Source organism: Xyrauchen texanus, chromosome 44 (assembly GCF_025860055.1).
Source record: "Xyrauchen texanus isolate HMW12.3.18 chromosome 44, RBS_HiC_50CHRs, whole genome shotgun sequence".
Lineage (NCBI taxonomy): Eukaryota > Metazoa > Chordata > Actinopteri > Cypriniformes > Catostomidae > Xyrauchen > Xyrauchen texanus.
In genome coordinates, this window is record NC_068319.1 from 18,730,945 (window position 1) to 18,755,353 (window position 24,409).

A 24,409-nucleotide genomic window follows, 5' to 3' on the forward strand; every position below is an offset into this window, starting at 1 on the left:
CCACTTTGTAGTTCCCCATGACGTGAATCAGTACATTGTGAACACAAATTCAGGGCCCTATACAGTGGGACGCTGATTAATAAATTACCTGCGACATCATTATGAGGTAATGCATTAAAATGTTGTTGGTATTTATAAAAAATATAGCAGTATAACACTCCATCTTTGCCAACAGTGTCCTGTAATATTTTTGATTAAGCAAAACAGTTAACATTCACACAAAATCCTATTCAGACATTAACCTCGTGCGAACCCGCATACACATGCGTGGATGTTGTATTTTGGCTTCACTATATGCAACATATACTTTAAATTAATTTAAACTGATCTCCACTCAGGAGACTCTTGGCCGTCAGTAAAGGGTAAAACATTTGAAGTACGAGACCGAGACGAGTCATGTGACAAAATAACATGTGCCAATTACAGCAGAGTTTGTCTTTGGGAGAAACGCTAACAAAACTACATCTGGTAAGAAACCTAATTAAGTTTTTACACTTAATCCTGTTTGTGTCAAATGAATAGAGTCTCTAGTTTCATCCGATATGACATTTTTTTCATTTGAGCGATTTATCGACAATGTCTTACAAAGATCCTGAATGCGAACATAGGATGATTGACAATATCAGGAAATGGCAAAATAATGGATCTGGGAAGTCGCCAAATAAATTAAACAGTATGTGAAAACTAGCACCTGCCACCCGCCAAATGTGATGAGGCGGAAACCAGATCGCAAGCTGATCATCCAAATATATTTCATGGGCTTGTAATTTTGGTCATCTAGGTTAGTCACAAAGACATGCGCTTGAAGAAACACACTTTATGATATTTTTAAGAACAAACAAAAGAAAAGATGTCAATGAGTGTGTCTGATTCACTGTTTGTTCAGATGCTTGCAGCACGAGCCTGTTATGTGGAACAAGCAAATGTAAAGAGTTTTCACTCTTTTTTCTCAGTTTCATTCATCTGAAAACTGTTTGCAAGAATAATGTCATATGTGAGTATGCTGCAATTTATCTTCGATCATCTCTGGAGGTGCTGTGAGTTTAATACGCTTTATTTCCACATGGATGTCATGCATTGTGAACACAACTCTGCAGGTTCAGTAATATAAATCTTTGTATTAAATAAAGAAAGATGAATGTGATTAAATCATAAAGTAATGCAAGACACGTTCACCTTGAATCTAAAATTTAGTTTTTATTTTCTTTTCTTATGGTTTTAAATTCGATAAGAACACACATTTGGCAGCATTATTTTGGGAACACAAGGGAATTTATTAGGCTTATTTATTAAGATTAATATTGTGTTAACATTTAGAATCTTTAGTCCTTAATCTGTAGACTATCAGTCATTTTCCATCTGTGTTGACGGATGCTTGCATGATGGTAAATGTTTGGATTTGGTTTGGAGGTGGTTAAATAAGATTTTTTGATCACTTCGTTACTTTGTTGCTTTATTCGTTTAGTTTAAAGTGCAATTTGAATTTAGAAATGTCTTGTTTATGTTTTTCATGTTTCAATAAATGAACTAGATTTTTAAAGCAAAAGCAATAAATCAAAAACATTCAAAGACCCTTGGCAGGGAGGTTGAGGTTGACGATGTAATCGGATATCACGATACTTTTTAAGGCAATTATCGCAAAGTTTTGCACATATCGCCCAGCCCTCTGCTAAACGCAATATACACTAATGTGTACAATAGCAAAAGGCTTTCATTAGAAATCCTGTATTTACAGTGCATTTTCACATTGAGAATAAATCAAAATTTTTATCTAAAAGCTGAAAAAGGCTGCTTTCAGAGGATTGAACTGTTCTGAGACCAGTACAGACAGACAACACACTGGAAGTTAAGCCATTCACTAAATAGGGAGCAAAGGAGAATCCTATAGCTCTCTATGCAGCTAAGTGCATTCACTCCTAAAATCTGACCAAAAGTACAGTAAACCAGATGATGTTTGGACCACTCAACATGTTTTGGCAGTCATGGGACAATGGTAATCAGTACATAGATTCAGAATTAATAATGTATAATTTTATTTTAACATGGATCGCAGTGATTGGATGATAATGGACGTTAATTTGAATCAGAATTATGAATGCTAATTTCTAATGTAATGTCTGTAACGTCTCAAAAACCTGAATAACCAACACTTCTGGAACATAATGAAAAATCTGATGAACAAAAAAAAAGCAAGGCTTCGTCTTCATACATTTACACTTGCACTCATCCTTGGACAACCTGAAAAACTGTTTACATTTTCGGTATATGAATGCAGTGAGCAGCTGATGATTTTGCAGTGCTTTCTGGGAATTTCTCGAGAGTGAACACTACAGCACACAGGAATAATTTAGACAATGTGACAGCCCTTGAAATGACTGACTCCCTGGCCAGTGCACTGACTACTGAAATAGGGAATGGATTGAGACACCCAGAGAGACCACAAATCCACTAATATGGCTGAGGTTCTCTCAGCATCTTGTAAGCATGGCTAAATAATTACAAAAAACTAGTCCTATTTTCAAGTGAATCCCTGTGTTTTTTACTTTCAGGGCTGCCTTTAATGGACATTTTCATGAGGGAAACATTAAGAATGAATGATCTAAATGGATTCAGATAATAGAGGAAGAGCAATAGAGAATGAGAGAGAGAGAGGGGGTGGAGTTGAGATGACTGAAAGACAGAACAGAACAGGGGAGTGAAGGATAAGTGAGGTGAGAGGCCACAGTCTAAATTAAGAGAGGTTTAATATGAGGGGAAATAAAAGAGAGAGTAGGTAGGTGAAACATTGAACAATTCTTTTTGCAGTAATGCATCCAAACCTTGTGCTTTTTAGTTGTTTTATATATATATATATATAAATATACTTTATATAATTATCATTATGCCTAATGGTACTTCTTCTTACATTCTCATTATTATTGTGAAAAATATTGGATGTTTTGTTTTGATTTATATTAACATACATTAAAGGCAGTATAACACTACCATGATTTAGAAATGCTTTACAATTTAAATAATATAGGGGAGAACGGGGCAAGTTGTCACACATTTTACAATACACCGCCTGGGCCAAAAAAAAGTTGCATACTCTAATATTTAATTGGACCGTCTTTAGCTTTGATTATGGTGAACATTCATTGTGGCATTGTTTCGACAACCTTATGCAACATCACAGCATTTATTTGCATCCAGAGTTCAATTAATTTTTGGCAGAGATCTTGTAATGACGGGAGAGTCGAACTACTCTGTAAAGTCTTCTCCAGCACATTCCAAAGACTTTCAATGGGGTTAAGATCAGGACTCTGTCGTGATTCTGCCAATTCATGTTTGAAAATGATTCTTCATGCTCCCTGAACCAATCTTTCACAATTTGAGCCTGATGAATCTTGACATTGTCATCCTGGAATATGTCTGTGCGGTCAGGGAAGAAAAAATCCATTGATGGGATAACCTGGTCATTCAGTACATTCAGGTAGTCAGCTGACATTTTATTGCTGCAAAACATTGCTGAGCCTAGACCTGACACACTGAAGCAACCCCAGATCATTACACTGCCTCCAGAGGCTTATACAGTGGGCATTATGCATGACGGTTGCATCACTTCATGAGCTTCCCTTCTTACCCTGACGCGCCCATCACTTTGGAATATTGTAAATCTGGACTCATCAGACCACATGACCATTTTCCATTGCTCCACAGTCCAATCTTTATGCTCCCTAACAAACTGAAGTTGTTTATTCTGTTTAGCTTCACTAACAAGTGTCTTTCTTGTGGTCACACAGCTGTTTAGTCCCAATCCTGTAAATTCTCGTTGCATTGAAGGTATGGAAATGCTTTTACTTTTACTATTAAATATAGCTGTGAGTTCTACTGTCGATTTTTTAAGATGCGACTTCACCAGCATTTTAGTGATCTCTGATCACAATCATTCAAGATTTTTTTCCGACTACATTTCTTACGTGAAGCTGGTGGTAACCAGTGGTGTAGGTTTCATGTGATCATTGGGGGGACACCCATCACACCAACATCACAATCATCAAAACAAAATCTACACCTTTCTTTAAATCTACATCTGCATTAAACAGCCTAAAAAGGCTTTTAAACTTAATGTAAACAGTAATGCAATTCTAAAGTAGAAAATGTTTCATGGTAAAAATCTCATCAAATTTAGTTTAATGGGTAAAACTCAAAACATTTTATGAATTATTTAAGAGGTTTGAACTGTGAATTTAAAACCAACATACAAAAACCTCTGCAAGATAAATAAATTTGCACAATTGGACTTTTGACTCCAAATATGTGAAATATGATCCAGACATGTTCTTGACAAGTTTCATAAGATTCGGGTAGAGAGAAGTTGAGAAAGATTGAGAGTGTCAGGCAGAGAGGAACAATCTGAGTGAAACAAGAGTGAGATGATAAAGGTTTTTCTAGGTCATGTTCATGTCGGTAATGTTTGGTGAAGATGGCGAGATGAGAAGGCGGGGAGGAAGGCGGAAAACAGATCTACTGTTGCTCTAACAGCTTTTAAAGCGGTCACACGCCCTGTCAATCAGCTCATTACAGCCACCAAATGCACACACACCACTTGCCTAGCACAAATAAGTGCCTTTTAACTCAGATCTACACTTACTGAAAGTATATCGGCACACTTTCAGACAAAAACACGCAAAGTTCATCCAAACTGCATATTCAGCAGAGTGAAATATCTGTCCCTGTGTTGGAGGTGAGTATTTGATGCAGGTTTGAAGAGGTGTGGAGAGGCATTAACCAAACGAGAGCTCGTTATTGCGACGCAATGCCTCCTCCCTCATCCCAATCCCAAAGGGGCCCCCAGCACCAAACCCCCACGCCACAAAGAGCCCAAATAAAGACACATTATTGAGAGTCAGCCTGCCGAAATAACACACTCTGACATCTGAGTCAGCCCGCAGCCAGCAATGTGGAGGTGGGGACGCAGGAGAACAGTTAAAGAGGAGGGAGAGCAGAGAGAGAGAAACTATGCACTCCATGTCTTTGCTGATGGATCTTCCTACAGCTTAGAATAATACATGATATAATCGCAATGATTTTGCTCAGGATATAAAATTCATCAATATTGCGATGATTTAAAGTAGCCTTTTATTTGGCCATTACATTTCATAGAGTTCATCGGTAGACTAATTTCACAATCTTTCAGGGCTGCATAATTAATCAAAATAACATCATAATGGTGATATAATCACATGTGATTATTTAACTGCCAAAAGCTGCAATTAAAGATGGATAAACATGGTCTGTGTGTGCTTCAGATTACACCGGTGACACACTGATCTGCGCACAAGCGGGGGTGGCTCCTGTTTTTAGCGCAGTTCACCTGCAGTGTAAAGTACTGCAGGTTCAAGCATTTGCACAATTTCAAACATTAGTAACCTCTATAAAGTTATTATACAAATCTTTTAAGTTTGTAAGTTTGACAGCGGTTCACAAGATGCGAAACTCATACTGTCAAACAAACACTGCTTTTTCCGTTTCATACAAGCAAAGCTTTAATAATAAAAATGGTAAAGGCGAAATAAATAGGACTGCATGCAGTGTAAAAATAATAAAAATAACTGTTTAGGGTGAAGTAAATATATACATTTATCTTTAACAAATCTTGAAAAACCTGAAAATAATAATAATTCTGTATTATAAATATATAATAATAAACTTGACTGGGTTCCACAGTAACAATTTAGTATGCAATATTCATCTGGTTTCCAAAAAATAAGTGAAGTAGTTTTTGCACACCTTGTTTATTCACAAATAAAAAATGTTTTAGTAAAAATAGATGAAGGTAAATAAGATTTTGTTAAGCTTCCATATATGATTGTATGTTATATATAAGTATAAACGTGCAAATCAATGAAAACGATTACATTTTACTCTCCCTTTTGTTAATTTAGTGGAAAAACTGTGGGAAACATGTCTTCATCATTTTAAAATAGATTTTTATTTAATGCCTTTGAAATACTCATTCTACATGGCTACAATGGCTGTTTGGCTGAAAGTATTCCTCTGAGAAAAAAAAACTATTTGATGTTATTTAGAGCAAAAACATAATTATCGAGATATATATTGAATATCTTCATTTTATAGAAAATATCGAGATATCATTTCTGAAGCCATATCATGCAGCCCTACTACAGCTTGATGTGGACTAAAGTATTATACATTAATGTCATAAAAAATGCATATTTCAGACAGCATTGGTCCTTATTCATCAGCAACTGTCAGCAAACATGGTTTTGAAAGTGTATTCATAATTAATGAATGCGTTATCATTTTTTTCAAGGTTGATCTTTTGATCTTGATTAAAGCTTAAAAATTTCCCACCGGCTTAGTGTTAAAATGTTAACCATTCAAAATCGAAATGATGGTGATAATGTCATTGCAATATTTGCATAGTGCGCTGCAATTGGTCTTCTTTTGTGCAATTATTTGCCAACTGAATCTTGACCGGTCTTTTCTTTCATCTATACTTTTATCCATCTTATTATCTATAGCTAGGGCAGGGCGAATATGACTTCATATTTATATCTTGATATTTTTCAGCAAATTGACAATATTCAATATATAGCTCAATAAATATGTTTTTGCTCTGAAATAGCATAAAAGTGTCTGAATTTTTTTAATCAGAGGAACCATCATTTCATCCAAACAGCCATTGTAGCCATGTAGAATTAGTATTTCAAAGGCAATAAATAAAAATCTATTTAAAATGGCATGTTTCCCACAGTATTTCAATAAATTAATACAAGGGAGAGTAAAATGTAATCATTTTCATTGATTTGCACATTTATACTTAATATTTAACATACAATACTTATACATACATACAACTTAATAAAAATCTTATTTACCTTCATATATTTCTTCTTAATCATTTTTCTTTGTGAATGAACAAGATGTGCAAAAACTACTTCACTTATTTTGGAAACCAGATGAATATTGCTTCGCCAGTCCTATCTGCAGCCACATTACACTGTGAAGACCAACCCGTTCTCATGAGAAGTCGAAATAATAGTTTAAGATAGCAAAATCATACGAGTTGGCTAAGGCTACAATGTACAACTATTAATCCCAAAGAAAAAAATAAATAAACCAACTAACAATATTATTGTGATTTTTACCAAGTTGAATCCCTAACCCAAATCTAAACTTAACCATGATGTCCTACTGAAAACATTGAGGTTTGGAATGAGAAGAGGGAGGTATATTACAGGTTACTGACAGACATCAGTCAATTGTGTTGCATAAATAAATATAGAATGAGGAACCAAATTTGTTCACTGACATTCATTAATAAAGTGTTGGATAGGAGGCTAGTGAAAATGTGATGCCTGTAATGTAATGTTTGCTGATTGGTTGGTCTATATGACAATAAAATTCCTACCTTTTTGAACGAGCCAAGTCGTATGATATATGATGATTTCGCCATCTCTTATGAATTAATAGTACGAGTGTTCATGAGACTTTTCATATATGGGGCGTTGGGGAGGATATATGATATGTCGGCGAAGACGTATCGCATTACAGAGCAGACAAAAAACAAAATGGCCGTTGAGTGTCTTGATGAAACCTGTCATTATAATTACGTTATCGACATATCGTATGACATATTGACATGACCTTGATCATTTTTGCTGACCTCGATATTGCCCATTGTGTTTATATGCATGCTTGTTTACATAAGAGTGAATGTCATCAACGTCTGTCCTCTCGTCTGCTCTGTGTCAAAGGCGGGGGTCAGGCAGCTCCTCCACACACACACAGAGCAGACAGCGACAGGTGAAGATTATGTGTTACTCAAGGCTAAAAGGTGTTTTAATAGGTATTTTTCATAATGACTGCATAATTCCAGCCAGAAAGTTTGGAAGAATAAGTCCAAATGGACTTGGTTTCAAAGCCACATTCCACAGCTCTGGTGTGGGAACATTTTGGCTTTAAGCCGAATGAGAGAGAAGAGCCCATTACTGTGAACAAGCCGTTGTATTGACTTTGTTTAAAAACAGTGGCAACAAAAGGTGTCAATACAACTAACCTAAAAGCTCATCTAAAACAAAACCATTTCATCCAGTTTTCCGAGTTGATAACAAAAACCGCAGTTGGAGATGGAGAGGGGCCTTCTCGACTCTAATTTAACATTCCAATTCCAATGTCTGAATATTCTTAAGAATTAAAAGTTCCTTGCTCTTTGAAGGGGTGTACTTGCATTATTATGCTATTATATTATCATTATATCATTGGCATAAAATGGCCTAAACATAACAATAATATCCTTTATCGCAATTATTTCTAGGACAATATGTCATCAAACAAAACAAATGATCATGACATGCCTAGTCTGACAATGCCAAAGGGGCTCTGATGCGCCATTTAATTTAACCACAATTTAAAACATAAGCTTACCTAAAACTATAACATATAACATAATGCACTAGTTTTTATAAAAAAAAAAGAAACATGCCATGTCCCTACATTTTAATAATATGTGAGCTACCTTCAGTTTTTCAGCACACTGAAACAGGTTCTCCTGCAGTGTTTCCCTGTATTTTGGCACAATTCTTTCCTCACTCTATTTTGACAAGTTGCACAGTCCCTGCTGGTCAAAAATGGCCCACAGCATGATGCTATACAACCATACTTCACTGCAGGTATGGTGTTTCTGAGGTATATGCAGGGTGAGATCTGCACCACATACACTGTGTTGCTTTGAATTCAGGTCAAACTCTCTACCTGACCACAAAATCTATTCGCATATCACAACAGGGTCACATTATTCTTGTTTGGCACACTCAAGGTGTGCCTTCACAAGGTTCTTGCTGATTGACGGCTTCTTTTGTACAACAACTCCACATAGTCCAGTCTAATGCAGAGCTCTTCATATGGTTGAATTTATACTCTATTCTAAGATACTGAACTGTGGCTCCTTCAAATTGATTGTCGGCATATGTGTACCATGTGTCATACAGGTTTGGAAAGACAAGAGGGTATGTAAATGATAACAGAATTAACATTTTTGGGTGAACTATTTCTTCAAGGGTGTGCATTTCAACATGAATACTTAGCAAGGCTCTGCATTTAAGAGGAGGCTCTCATTCTTTTCTCTGTCTTGTTTCCTCTGAGGTAATTATCTTAATGGGTTGACTAATAGCATCTCTTAGAAGTATGTCAATTGTCTGGGAGGGATGGAAAGAACGAGAGTGGAAATAGAACCTGACAACACACACAGGGGCCTTCGAACCAAAGTCTCAACCCAACATGACATACCTTACAAAAATAAACAGTCCGAATAAGGTCAAAAAGCTAATGCTAATTAAAACTGTAACCCTGATTTTAGTGACTGTGGTAATTGTAAGATTTGGGGAATTTGGGAGATTTTTTTTTTTTGCTCTAGGGAATTCTTATTTCTGGAAAAAGCCAGTGAAATGTTAATAAATCCCACCTTGAGTTTTGACACAAACAAACACAAACCCAAAGTATGACTGTCATGTATTTGAATGTATCATCTAGTTATGATGGCTCCTTCTTTGTCAAGTGCTGAGAAACAAGGCTCTTTAGCCATCCCTGATTTATGTGAGCCCATTCTTCTGCCTTCTCGAAAGACTGCTCACCCATAACAAATAAGTGTCTTGTAGCTTATTCCAGTCAAGAGCCGCCCACTTAGACAAGAAAAGTCTAAAGAAGACACTGTCTGTAAGACTTTATGATAAGGTTGTGTTTGTTAACATTAGTACACTTCATTAGTTAACAAAAACTTATAATGAACAGTACTATACAGCATACATTTACCGATATATTTTAAACATATAAAGTTGTATAATTTAACATTAGTAAATGCAATGTGAACTAACTTGAACTAACAATGATTGTACTTTCATAAATTAACATTAACCGAGATTAATAAATGCTGAAAAATATATTGTTCACGGTTTGTTTATGACACCTAATGCAATAGTTAATGTTAACAAATACTGTAGGACCTTACTGTAAAAGTGTCACAGTTTGCATTTTTGTATGTGGAATATAAGGGCAAAGAAAAAAGATATAACTAAAAGAAACAAAAGGAGAAACCTTTATAATTTAGTTCCTTATATGAAAGGACAACTTACAAAGTTTTTCACGTCTTTAATCCACAACAAATATTTGGTTGTCTCCACACTAGCTTTTACTCTCTCTTATCAAGTAAAATAAAATAGTGTTAAATAAAGTTTGTTGCAAAAAATTACAATTTCTCTCAGATTTAACAATAAAATCTGCTAAATTTAACAGGTTTACCTAATTCAGCATTTTAAAAGTGCATTTATTTCCCATGTCATTATGTATGTAAAATAAATATAAAAAAAATGAATACATTTAAAACTGTTTAAATGTGAATCGTAAATAAAACCAAAATCCAAAATAACACTCCACAAATCTTAATTTTATTCTGACTGCTATAGGTCAATAAACACTGAATATTTTGGGTTCAATACAAGTTAAGTTTAATCAACAGAATTCGTGGCATTATGTTAACAGCAACAAAAATTATTTCAACTTGTCCCTCCTTTTCTTAAAAAAAAAAAAAAAAAAAGCAAAAATGTCTCGGTTACTATTATTCATTCATATTATTTTATTGCTCCATGGTAAAACACAAAACATTTCATTTTCTTCTTTACATAATTTAAATTCCCATGTGCAAAAGGGAGCAGAAAGAAGATAAAATCTTATAATATCTGTCCCCTATTCCAAAATACAAAATAAAAAATAAAAAATAAAATATTGTAACCTCTGTTCCCTGATGGAGGGAACGAAACGTTGTGTCGATGTAGTGACACTTATCTTTGAGAAAAGGCCATTTGGCGAGCAGAATTTGCATGCCACTCCCCTGGACATACGGTTATAAAAGGAGTGAAGCGTGCGACTGTTCAGACAGGTTTTGAGATGAGGAGCCGAGTAAGGTCCCTGCCATTTCAGCGGCTTAGTACAGTGGTGTGTCAAGAGGGACACAACGTCTCGTTCCCTCCATCAGGGAACGGAGGTTACGACAGTAACCGAGACATTCCCCTTCTGTCACTCACTCGACGTTGTGTCGATGTAGAGCCACTAGGGGTCCCTATCTAAAAACGCCTGGTAAGCATAGCAGACAGCTCTGTATCGGCCTCAGACTGGGCCGGCACCCATAGGCGCTAGCTCAGTCGAGTCCTCAGCATGGGAGTCCGCCAAGGCGCTCTCCGATGCAGCAGTGAAACTCTCATCCAGCTAGGGGGCTCCGAAACGGACATCAGAGCTGGTATTATCTCGGAACCGGACGGGGGAAAACGAGCGTGCTGGGGAAGGTCCGCGGGGATTTACCCAGCGAAACCGCGCCCGTTAAGTTCCCAAAATCGCCGCTAGAGTGGCTTTCCCTTGAAAGGAGAGCCATGACCGCAACGGTGCCACGGTTATGTTCTCGCAGTGAGTGACACAAAGACGGAAAGGCATCAAGAAAAAGACACGTCTTTAAAAAGACGTTCAACGTCAATGTGATTACTCTTTTAGAGAAATATATACTCTTTTAGAGGGCTTTCGATTTACTCCATGTTTCCAACAGCGTATGCTCTTTAGAGGTGAGTGGAACAGCAGTGGGTTTTACTCAGCTCACTGAAACACAACCGCTCAGCTCCGAAGAAGAAATCTGTCTGAACAGATGCACACTTCCCTCCTTTTATACCCATATGTCCGGGGGAGGGGCATGCAAATTCTGTTCACCAATTCTCATTGGCCTTTTCTCAAAGATAAGAGGTAAACGAGGCTCTTAAGAGAGACCCCTAGTGTTACTACATTGACACAAAGTTGAGTGAGTGACAGATGGGGAATACAGGTTACAGTGAGGCACTTACCGAATGGGGCCAGTTTTGGAGGGTTTAAAGGTAAAAATTTGAAGCATAATTCTTCTGTTAATACACGTGTATTCTTTGATCTGTAAAGCTGCTTAAATTGTTTTATGGTTTTACGGCAATGAAATTGTAAAACTGGATATAAATTTACACAGAAAAGGAAAGCAAGCAATTTTATCACACTACATTTTAACACAATTTTTGTTTATGTTTTGTGGTTATACTTTTGAAACAAATAGTATTTTAACGTTTACAGATTGGCCCCAATCATTTCCATTGTAAGCGTCTCACTGTAACCCAGATTTTTATTTTTATTTGTTTAATTTTTGAAAAGTCAAAATACAGTTTTTGTGCTAATCAATATTATGTCACAGATGCTGTCTATTGAGATTAAATTGTATAGAACCTGGAATATTCCTTTAATATGGTGAATTCTTGCTTTATAATTGCATTTTGGGTTGTTAACATGTGTTTTGCTTGTGAGCAGTTCCAGAGCAATCTCAGGGCAAGAGAAAATGCTGATGTTGGACAAAAATTGCTCCTTGCTACAGGCAAAATTCACACAGCTCCACTCCACTTTCACTCTGTACAGGCATATACCGTTCTCTGATTGGCACATGCCGCATTATGATCAGAGGCCGGATTCACGAAACGTTCTTAAGAAGAATTTTTTTCTTAAATATCTTTTCATTTAACTTAAGAAAAAAGTTAAGAATATATTGTATTCCCGAAAAAAAAAAAATTCTTAAGAAAGTTCTTATCTTTTTTCTTAAGAAACTAATAGAAACTTAAGAAGCATTACATTTCTCTAATTTGTTTTTCTTAAAAATCATCGTAAATAACATCTTAAAGTTAGTATAACCTCACACTTCTAAAATTCTAAAAGGTAAGATTTACTGGATTGTTCATGTTGAGTCTGAAGTCGCAATGGGCTGTTTATGTAGAAATGGGATTTTAGACCAAACATCTTTTTGACTGTTTTGTGTTTAATGATATTTTAAGTTTCAGCTTTCAAACCATGTAAATGTTTAGAGTTCATAGAAACATTATAATTATAATGATACAAAGCTGAGACTCTTTTTCACCTCCAATCCACATCCCTATCGGAGTCGGCCACAGCGGAGACAGCTTCCACCACTCATTCCCATTTACCTGCCTCTTATTTTCCGATGTGATATTATCATCAAGCTTCCCAAGGAGAACTTTTTCCTTGCAGTAATTTCCTTAACCAGAAACTCTTGTCTAAAAAAGTTTTTGTTTCTTTTATATTCCTCCATGTCAAATTAATATATATATATATCAAATGGTTAGCAGCAAGTAAATTCTCCTATGATGGGCCGTGTTGTTAAACTAACACATCTCACGCACATTACATTCAAAATAATTATTGCGAGGTGTTTGCTATTTGAAAACGAAAAAGTTAAAAAGATAAATTTATTGTTACAGTTTACCAGTGTTGAAGTATTGAAACTGTTGTAGGCAATTTAGACAAGGCAAGCCCATGAGCAGGCTAATCAGACAATGTCAAAGCCTGTCTTTTTCTTCTTAAGAAAAAAATTAAGATGTTCTTAAGAAAATATTTTAGAAATTCTTAAGAATTTTTCAAGAATTGCAATTAGTAAAATTGACAAAATTCTTATAATTTATCCTTAGAACTTTTTTCTTAAAACATTTTCATGAATCTTCCCCCTGATCTTTTTTAAATATGCCACAACTGTACAGATCTAAGCTCCAGCCATCACCCACAAATCCCACTGAAACCACAATGCAAAGCCGTTAAGAGTTCTGCAGTGTGTGTATGTGTGTGTATATATGTGGTACAGATACTCAGAGGAGGAAGCAGGAATATGTGAAGGAATACAAAAGAAGTAGACACAAAATAACCTACAGTCTTGGCTAGACACTGGACATGTGAAGGAGATGTTTGTGTTCAATAATATTTCCACATCTACTCCTCAAAGCCTTCTTCAAGATAAACATACAATTTCTCCACATGGGGCTTCAACACTATTCTCTCCATCCCCCTCTTCCTCTGTCCATACATCCCTTCATCTTCTCTCGGTCTCTAGTGAACAGCTGGTGAGGAGAATTCCCACAATCCCTCACACGGTAATCTCCCTCCCTCTGCTCACACGTCCATCCATCAAAAGAGTCTTTATTCACCCCTGCTGCTGCATGTGTATGTGTGAGTGCTTGTTTATGTCACTCTGAGCATTATTGTTCCCCGTGTGGAAACTTTAGCAACATGCAATCAAATTAAATGTTCATGTGATGAAATACAACGGTAACAGTGTGTCTTTGTGTGCACTTGTCTATGCAAGTCCATAGGGTATTTATCAAGATCATATGTTTGTAATACTCGCTTTCCTTCTATATGTGCACAATTCCAGTTTGTGTGTTCTTATGTTCATGTGTGCATGTTTGTGTGTATAATGACTTTATGAACAGTTGTGGATACCAGAAGGTTAATGAATCATTGTGTTAAACCTTGTTTATCCCGTTAACCTGAGACCTACAGCATTATCTTTATCTGGGACGTATATAAGCACACACACGGCTAAGATCAGATGGGCCGACACATGCAGAAATAGGAATATAGCTGGAAACTCAGACGGACACAGTCACAGGGTAAACACAGACTCAAAGCTTTGACACACACATGGCTACACATACACGTTTACACACCAACCGTAGTGTTGTGTGGGGCTATGATTGCTGACCTAATTTGGGAGGGACCTGTCACTACTCATAGCCATCAAAATGCAAACTTACTGGCTCAGCATGTCAGACATACAAACACACACAGAAATACCCACACACAAACATACACACACACGCACTGAACATTGCAACTAAGAGATCAGCTTGAGGTCTGTGTAAAATGTAATTGTATATGTTTACATTATGACTTGGCTTTATACTGTACAGTCAGGTATGCTAAATGTTACCGCCGAGATAAAAATATGTAAATGTAATAGCATGCGATATTGGCGATTTTTGAAATCTTTTTTTTTTTCAGAATCTATATAATTCATATTTAATTGCTTTATTTTAGTCTTTGCTTATAGACGAGGTGGAGAGGAGTTACTGATTTTATTCCAGCAGTAACTCATCGAGCACTCATCGAGTACTCAAGGTGCAATTACATGTTAATAACTGTATATATAATAACATGTCTTACAAATGTCTATGGCTGCTGCATTGCATCTTGTTGTTCCACTGAATCGTCTATTCATTATTATAGGCTGTTATAAAATAGTGTTACAAAATGTACAGAAGATTGCATAATGCATCATATTTTGTCATTATGTGAAGATTCGCTGCCCAATTCTGAAAGAATGTGCACAACGCGCGCCTGTCTGTTCTTCCTTCAGGTTACCATAGTAATCTTAGTAAGTGCACACCAGTTATTTTAGTGACTCTCTGAACCGTCTATTTTCAAATAACAGGAGATGCCATAACCACTGCATTTTAATATGCGTGTTGAGTTGAAGTTTAGTTTTGAAGATGCTGCATTGTGTTCCCCAAATGTTCGCTCTTGTGAGGAAAGCCGCGATGCGCTGTATTGTTGTTGCAGTGATTCATGAAGCGTTCCACTCAACTCGGAGAGTCTGAATTTCCACATTTCAACTGAGGAAAGTGCAACGGAATGACACTATATCGAATATCTAACTTGGAAACTCAAGTGGAAATCTTCATTAATTTCGTCGAGATGCAGGTGTGTGTTACGTCACGCAGGGCAGGGAGGTTTAGTCAGTGACAATCACTTTTATTAAATAATATCCATTAACGAGCCAAAGTTCTTAAATAAAATGATAATAAAGCATGTTTATTGTAACGATAGCATTGCAGCGTCATATCAGTTTGTTTGCCATGAGAAGTCTCTGATAATCAATGTACCCCTCAAAGTCACAACATAATAAATCTCAAAATGAAGCTCCCTCTTTGACACGTTTGTGTTTAGTTGTCAGGTAATTGTCACTGAGTGAATTAAGTAAAAAGTCACATAATGCTTGATCACTATCAATCATCTGTTTCATCGAGTCCTTGAGTACTCCTGCCCTACCCAAGTAAAGAGAACACCACTTATATACAGTGCATGTAAACGGAAATGGCAATAAACCGCTTTATCGCAATAAGCCGCTTTATGGTGTCCATGTAAACGTAGTCACTGTGCTGCTCACTTGCAGTATTACACGGTTACATCAAAATGGGTGGAACACACACACACACACACACACACACACACACACACACAAACAGGGTAGGATTGGAGTAGGGTTCATCTCTAATATTTCAGCTTAACCTTGATAAATAAACCAACAAGACCCCTTCAATAATTAACAAACCCTCACCACAAGTCTAATCCAGCGTGACACAAACACACATACATGCACACACAGATATTCAAAGGGGAAATACAGAAAAATCGCAGAAAAACTTTAGGCTGAGCAAACAATGCCAAACGCATATGCACATGGTAAATGCACCCTTAATCTTACCTTTAACATTTAAAAATTATCTCCCAGCAATGATTCGTGCATACACACACACACACAACACGCATGCGCCCCTCCTACTGTGAACTATTGACTGAGAGTGTGTGTTTGGCAGAACATGATGGCAGAGGGGAGGTTTTAGAGTGGGATTCTAATGCAGTGGGTTTTTTGAGCAGTTTTAAGGGTAAAGTGCTCCCCTGGGAACTGAGTTAGTGCCCAGTGATCAAAGTTTTGACAAAAAAACCTCCGAGCGTTTGATACACACTCAGCAAGGAGAAGATCTCTGCTTCAAACAGTCTGGATCACAGGGGAAACAAGCACCAGCTAAAAGCACCCCTCTCAGCCACACACACCAAAACAAAGCCACAAAGGCTTTCTCAAACTAACTGTGCTTTTATCGTATATTAATACCAGGGATTATGAATGAAATGTTTTCCATTTTGGTTTGTTCTAAGCAGAGACTGTATTTTTAGAGCATTGTTCTGGTTCCAGCTCTGGTGTTTCATGGCCTCATTTACAAATGGTAATCAGTTAGAACTAAATGAAAGAATAATGACATTAAAGACATTCTATTTTAAAATTAGAGAGTACAATGTGCTGATAAGATAAGAAATGAAACAATGATATTAAATAAATCAATGCTGAATTTATATAGAAACCGATGAATGAATTTATTCTATGTGTATTAAATTTTTTTGTCTACAGTACCTTGATGAAAAGAACTAGAGCAGTACTAATACAGTACATTATTAGTTTAGTTGTACCTAGATTACCAAGAAAACAAAAAAAAGGCTACACACCATCTGTCAATACAGTGCATTCAGAAAGTGTTCAGACCCCTTCCTTTATTTTCCACATTTTATGTTGCATCCTTGTGCTAAAATGCTTTAAATAATTGTTTTTCTTTACATCAATCTACACTCCATATCCCATAATAACAAAACAAAAATCTTATTTTTTATATCTTTGCAAGTTTATTAAAAAGAAAAAACTGAAATAAGTATTCAGACCCTTTGCTGTGACATTTAGCTCAGGTCCATCCCATTTCACTGGATCATCTTTAGGATGTTTTTACACATTGATTGGAGTCCACCTGTGGCAAATTCAATTAATTGGACATGATTCGGAAAGGCACACACCTGTCTATATAAGTTCTCACAGCTGAAAATGCATATCAAAGCAAAAACCAAGCCATGAGGTCAAAGGAACCGCCTGCAGAGCTCAGAGACAGGATTGTGTGCTGAGAACATACAACATGTGAGAAAAGGCTACAAAACATATCTGCTGCATTGAAGGTTCCCAAAAGCACAGTGGCCTCCATAATTCTTAAGTACCCCCGGACATACAGGAATAAAAGGAGCTGGCTTGCAACCACTCATTCAGATTTTTTCTTCGGAGCCGAGTGGTTGTGTTCAGCAAACTGAATTCTTCTGCCAAATCCATTCACCTCTGAAAGTAAGCTGTTGGATATACAGCACATTACAGCTGTTTCTCCCCCTCTTGCACTGGTGGTGTGCAGAGATCACCCATGGGAGCTTCAGCAAAAAAAAAAAGCATATATTCTTCCTAATAAAAGAGTATATTTTCCTACTAAAAGAGTGGCACTGTCAGAGCATATTTTTTAAAATGCCTTTCCGTCTGTGTATTATTCCTGGTTACGGTCGCTTCCTCTCCGCTTCTGACGGCCACGATCGGGGTCTCACATGCTTGGATGCTGCCCACGCGGAGACATCTTTCGTGGATGGGTCATGTCCTCATTGCAAGAACATGACCATGGCAACTTTGTGGTCACGGCTTTCCTTCATCAGAGGGAAATCCACCCGAGCTGCTCCCCGCCTCTGTCCTTATACCTACAGGTATGAGGCTGCGGCGGTTAGCACTGGGGGTGATTTGGGGACCTCAATGGAAGCTTCTCTGATGGGAAACCCCCCACGGACCTCCCATTCCCCAGTACGCTCGTGTGACCCGGTTGAGTTCTGGGATGAGACCGCCAGCTCGTCTCAGGGCGAGTTCGCGATCTCGTTCGGTGCTCGCGAAGAGGATGAGCTCTCGATCACAACTTCGGAAAACGGGCTTGTCCAGACTGATGCCGAGGATTCAGCTGGATTCGACGTTGTGCGGTCACCCAGTTGCAGGCTGGCACAGAGCTGGTGGCCATGCTTGCCCTGCGAGCGTCGGGCTGGAGTGGAGCCCTCCACTCCCCCCTGAACCCTCCTGGCTCGACGATTGGTTCCAGGGCCCAGAGCCGCGCCCTGCCCCGGTTCCTTTTTCCCCCGGAGGTGAATGATGAGTGCACGAGATCATGGCGGGCACCTTTCACTGCTTGGATCCATTTCATGGGCTCCTCTGCTCTCAATATCCTGCACCTCGTCTGCTCGTGGCCTAGGGCATCCCCCTGCGGCGACAACACCGGCTCCACCACAGCCCGCCCCAGTAGGCCGGCCCTTGCGTGGAGCCACCCGCTGGAAGCAGATGCAGACGGCGCTGAACTGTATGAAGGTGTTCAGGCAGAGAACGGCGGTTCCACTGAAACAATTTCAGAGGCTCCTGGGGCATATGGCGTCCTCGGCGGTGGTCACGCCATTCGGATTGATGCATATGAGACCGCTTCAGCACTGGCTTCAGACTCGAGGCCCGAGATGAGCATGGTGCCATGTAGCACATCGCTTGCTCGTCACGTCGGTCTGCCACCATCTGCTCAGCCCTTGGACAGACCTGGCCTTTCTATGGGCAGGGGTTCCCCTACAGCAGGTCTCCAGGTGCACTGCTGTCACAATAGACACCTCCAAGTTGGGCAGGGGCACCATGTGCAATGGGCACGCAGCCGCCTGTTCCTAGACTGGCCCACAACTGCGTTGGCACATCAACTGCCTCGAGTTGCTGGCAGTATTGCTCGCCCAGAAGAGGCTTTGGCCGTTGATCCAGGGCAAGCAGGTGTTGTAATGGATAACACAACGATGGTAGCATACATCAACCGCCAAGGTAGCATGAGCTCCCGTCGCATGTCGCAACTTGCCCACCATCTCCGGTGTTCTCCCCTTGGGAGTGACACCCCCCTGATGAGCAGAGACTATATGACCCCCAGCTGAACCATTTTTATTCCTTTTGAGGAGAAAAAAAGAGAAGAGGTCACGGCTAGGGCAGCCGGTCCACATTTTTGGGCAGCCGGTCAACATTTTTGGGCAGTCGACTTGTCACTGAGGTGCAGGGGACCGTACGATGCCCGTAAGAGCATTGGGGGAGGTTACGTGATGGCCGGGTGCGCTGGCTACGTGGCACACCATGGTCTGCCCGTCTCGCACCGCCAGTCCACGTAACACAGTTCAGCTAGTCGTGGCATTTTGTATAGGGACCCCTAGTGTCACTACATCGACACAGCATCAAGTGAATGACAGATAGGGAACATCCTGGTTACTTTCGTGAACTCCGTTCCCAGTTGGAGGGAACGAGATATTGTGTCCCTCCCGCAACAACACTGAACTACCCACTGAAATGGCCTGGACCTTGTCTACAAACAGGAGACTGGAACAGACTATGCAGTTTTGAGGTAAACCAGACCCAACACATGTGAGCCGGCACGTGATAACTGTCAAACACTACAACATAAACCTACATTGTTCTCACTTATCGTTTCAGTCATCTACTTTTACGTATATCAGTAACCATTTGATGTTGTAATTTTTTTACACAGAAAATAGCATATGTTTGCGCAAAATTAAAATATCGTCAGCACGGAAATTTGACTAACTTGATAAACATGACTAACTAGATGAGAACTACAATACTGTTTATAAAGCATCCCAGTGTGATACCTCAAGAAGTTGGTTGAGAAAATGTCAAGAGTACATTTCTGCAAATTCTAGGCAAAGGGTGACTACTTTGAAGATGCTAAAATATAACACAGTTTTTATTTATTTTGGATTTTAGTTTGATGTTTAGTCACAACATAATTCCCATAGTTCCATTTATTCTGTTCCATAGTGTTGATGACTTTTTTTTTTCTAAATTGTGAAAAAAAATTCAATAATGATATATATATAAAAACACACGTGTGCCTAAGGTTATGTTGCATGTGTGTTTGTTGTTGGTTGGGCAGTAGTGTCTTGCTCCTCTTAAATGCCCTTGAGCCTTATAGGCCCTTTACAGCCAATTAAGATCCACATAATCATGAGCGTGAGCAAATCCGCACAGCAACCAACGCAACCAACGTCTTTCCCTTTCTCATTACAGGCATATTGTCGCTGCCATAATAGGTTAATTAAAAGTGATTTCTCTAGGGAAAAAAACAGCAAAACACATATTCTCTGTTTTATCTATGAATTTATCTTTTGGTGGAACAAATATGAGGTAAATGTGATGGGACAGAACCCCTGTGGGTATACTTTACTTTGGTAATTAGCAAATATTCCTAAAATCCTTGTCCATTCCAATAATTTTTATAGTGGAAATTATGACTTTATTAACAATCTTATTTTTGGGCTTTCATCTCTTTTTTTAATTACATACTCAAAGTAAAGAGTGAAAAGAAATTACAGGACAGAGTAGGGAAACGTAAAAGGTAGAACTCGAACCTGCATTATCTGCATGAGCACCATGGCTGAAGCACACATTCAAACAATACATTACAGTCCAGATAGAGACAGTGGTTTATAAAAAATTCCTGAATGTTTTTAATTCTTCAGTCGCTAATATTTGTTTAGTTAAAAATAGGAGGAGCAACTACTGTTTTCCATACACACAAGTGAGAAAGTGAAAACACACTGCAACATGGTCAGAACATATGATGTTTACTATATTAAATGAAGCTGTATTTTGGACCAATGAGATTTTGCAGTGCGTGGGCAACCCAGTGCAACATTACAGAATACCAACAAATCTCGTCAAGTCAAGGTCTGGGTTGGTTAGGACTCAGATTTACATGAAGAAAGAAAAAGTGCTTTTATTGCTTGTTGCATCCGTTTAAAGGTAGGGCAGTGGTTCTGTTTAATATTTAATATTTTAATAGCCATCTGTTAAAAATATGTATCGTCATAAATGCAACTGCACGCGTGAACATTTCAGTGCGTTGCTTAATTGAAATGCCCATATTGATGTGATTCATGTAAACACAGTAATTAATGTATTACGTAATGCAGCATAATAGACCTGTTATAGAGCTGTTATAAGCCTATCTTTAATATTAATTAAAACGGTAATATTGACAAGAAAAAGAAAAAAGCACTCACAGTCCATGGCTGGACAAATTTAAGCCCATGATGAATTTCAGTGACATGTAAGCTTTTCAGTGATATTCTGACTGCATTGAATCTGTATTAATGTACTATAAATCTAATAGTCACACAGTAAGATTGTTAATAATTTAAGTAGTTATATTTATAGTTTTTATTTCACCATTTTAATGTTTAATTGCTGCGGTTACTAAAAAACTTAAAGCACTGTTTACTCTGTTCTCTATTTTATTACTCTATAGCTTTTGATTTATTATTTTAAAAACTTGAAGCACTGTTTAGGAAAAACATTTGAAGACTACATTCTTTTATTTTAATTTGATTCAGGCAAAATATCAGTGCTGGTATTACTAGATCTCAGTGCTGCCTTTGAGAATATTGACCACAATAAACTTCTAGACAGAATAAAATACTGGGTAGGGCTCTCTAGGACAGTCTCAGATGGTTCAGGTCATATTAAGGGAGAGGTTACTATATGAACATAGGCAACTATAAATCTGAGTGGACATCCACTACGTGAGGAGTCCCACAAGACTAGTCATGTCAGCTTACTATCATCTAAAAAATATAGCAAGAATTAGAGGTTTTGTATGTAGTCAAGACTTCACTTTCATTACCAGTAGGGTGGAATACTCAGTAACGCCGCTCCCTATATGCATATTGTGCATTCTGTCTAGGGCACCAACTCCCTAGGGGGAACCATCTGACCCTAGAGGGGCACCAGAAACTCACCTCGAAAACACTATAAAAGGGGTGCCGTAGTTTATAAAAGTACCCCCTCCAGTGAAAATCAAGTTTTTAACCTTGTTTGCATGTCCATATGATATTCTTTATATGCTAGAAGACATAACATGAGTGAAATCAGCAGTCAACACCATGTCTGAGCATTTTCGCCTTGGAACTGCACTGTACCAAAGAACCAATCCCGTCAACTTGCGGGGTGGGGCTTTCCATATCAATAGCATATGCTACTGTAAAGTAAGGGGTATGAGGAGAAGCCAGGTTAAACTACATATCTGTATTTTGCAAGTCATTTTCTGTTTTCGGATGCAAAGTTGTGAAAGGACAAATGGTGAGCTTTCATGAGCTTTTTATAGGATCTGAAAATCTGAGATTTTCAGATCTCAGCCTCACTGAGAGGGTGCAGTTTGTTTGGAAAAATCTTTATGTCCCAACAAAACTTCCAGAGAAAACTTTGGTTTGAAGAAGTCATTTTACAGAGAACTGTTTTGAAAATTTTACCTAAAAACAGATGGGTTTTGCCACTAAACTTGTATTGAAGCACAACGCGGTTCCATCAATTTATCCTGGGGACACAGAGAGTACAAGCCAACATGTTGGTCAACCGGTAAGTTTCATTTTCTTGTGTCCAACAAATCTGAAGTGTGATCGATAAATTTAGCCAAAGTTAGCATATCAAGTTACATGATGATTCATGTCAAATGCTGACAGGAAATGTTATATGGCTTTGGTATGTTGATGAAGAAAGTTACGGTAAACGTTACTCAATACAGATACATATTGTATATTACAATATTAGTTATGATGAACTATATGCCTTTCTCCACAGACTTTCAGTGGTGTTCAAAGAATTGTTCCCAATGGCACATCTGGATATTTATCTTTACAAGGTAGCTAACTTGTCAGAGGTGCCGAAGCAACACATTAGCAACACATTATTAGCTGCTTCATAAGGTAGTCAAATCGAAGGATCATGTTATCTATTCCATTACATAACTTACGTTTCTAAGGTTGTAGAAACCGATACATAAAATGCATTACCATTGTGATACAGCAACTTGTAGGCGACCCTGTACAATTCGCTTTTCTTCTTCAGAATAAGTTTCCGGTTCAAACATATATGGCTGAATTACTCCAATATTACCATTTGCCTGAGCAGGTAGCCGGAGCTGCAGATGAGCAGTGCAGGGGTGAGTGGAGATGGAGGTGGGGACTAATTTGCCTATTCATAGATCTGTGCATATTAAATTAAATATCTAAGCCATTTTAAGCCATGAAGGGATTATTTTCATGGAAAAAACCTAAATATGTAATTTTGATTAACAAGGATGTAGGGGTGAAACCAGTGACTGGAGAGGGACTTTAAGGTGTTAGGGCACATACACACATATATACACTTACCTATTATGTAGTAGTCTTGTAAGTTCTTGAACTCATAACCCCACAGGTTGGGTGAATACTCCTGAAACTTGATGGTAAACCTCATATCGCTGTTGGGTTTGTCGCAGGTGAGCAAAAGGTTTGGAGCACCCATCACCTCACACTTATCAGCCTGCTCACGTGAAGACACCAAGTACAGTTTATAATACTCGTACTCTTGAGGGGAGTTTGGTCCCAGGGGACTTGTGGCAGGACACACCAGATCCAAACGGTCTCCTATTTGAGGGTACAGAATATACCCTCTCTCATCTCCAAACCTGCAAAATCAGAGAGAGAGAAAGATGAAAAATGATTGAGAAAAGAACGAGTAATGATTGTCTCTTTGGAAACTGAGATTGACAGTATGAAATTTGCTTGCATGTAGGTGCATGTGAGGCCGCCAGTACTATTCGATGCTGAAACTGCCCATTTTTTTCATTACTCAAAATGTAAATCAGTGTTATTATAGTTTTGGATTTTTTTTCTCGTTTTTATTTAATGTGGATTGTAAATGTTGCAAAATGTATAATATAGGGTGATATGGGTAAAGTGACGAAGGACATTTAAACATGATCCACATTGTTCCCACATGTATTTCCTTAAATTATTATAAATCATTACTAAACTAATCTTTGGGGAG

At 38.1% G+C, this 24,409-nt stretch overlaps 1 protein-coding gene across 1 annotated transcript in view; it reads right to left on the reverse strand.

The window, feature by feature from the left end:
• Positions 1-24,409, reverse strand: part of LOC127636587 (ephrin-B3-like) — a 51,817-nt gene that overhangs the window by 11,583 nt on the left and 15,825 nt on the right. The window contains exon 2 of the mRNA XM_052117209.1: positions 23,752-24,047. Coding sequence (XP_051973169.1) covers positions 23,752-24,047 — 296 coding nt within the window. The remainder of the gene's footprint in view (positions 1-23,751; positions 24,048-24,409) is intronic.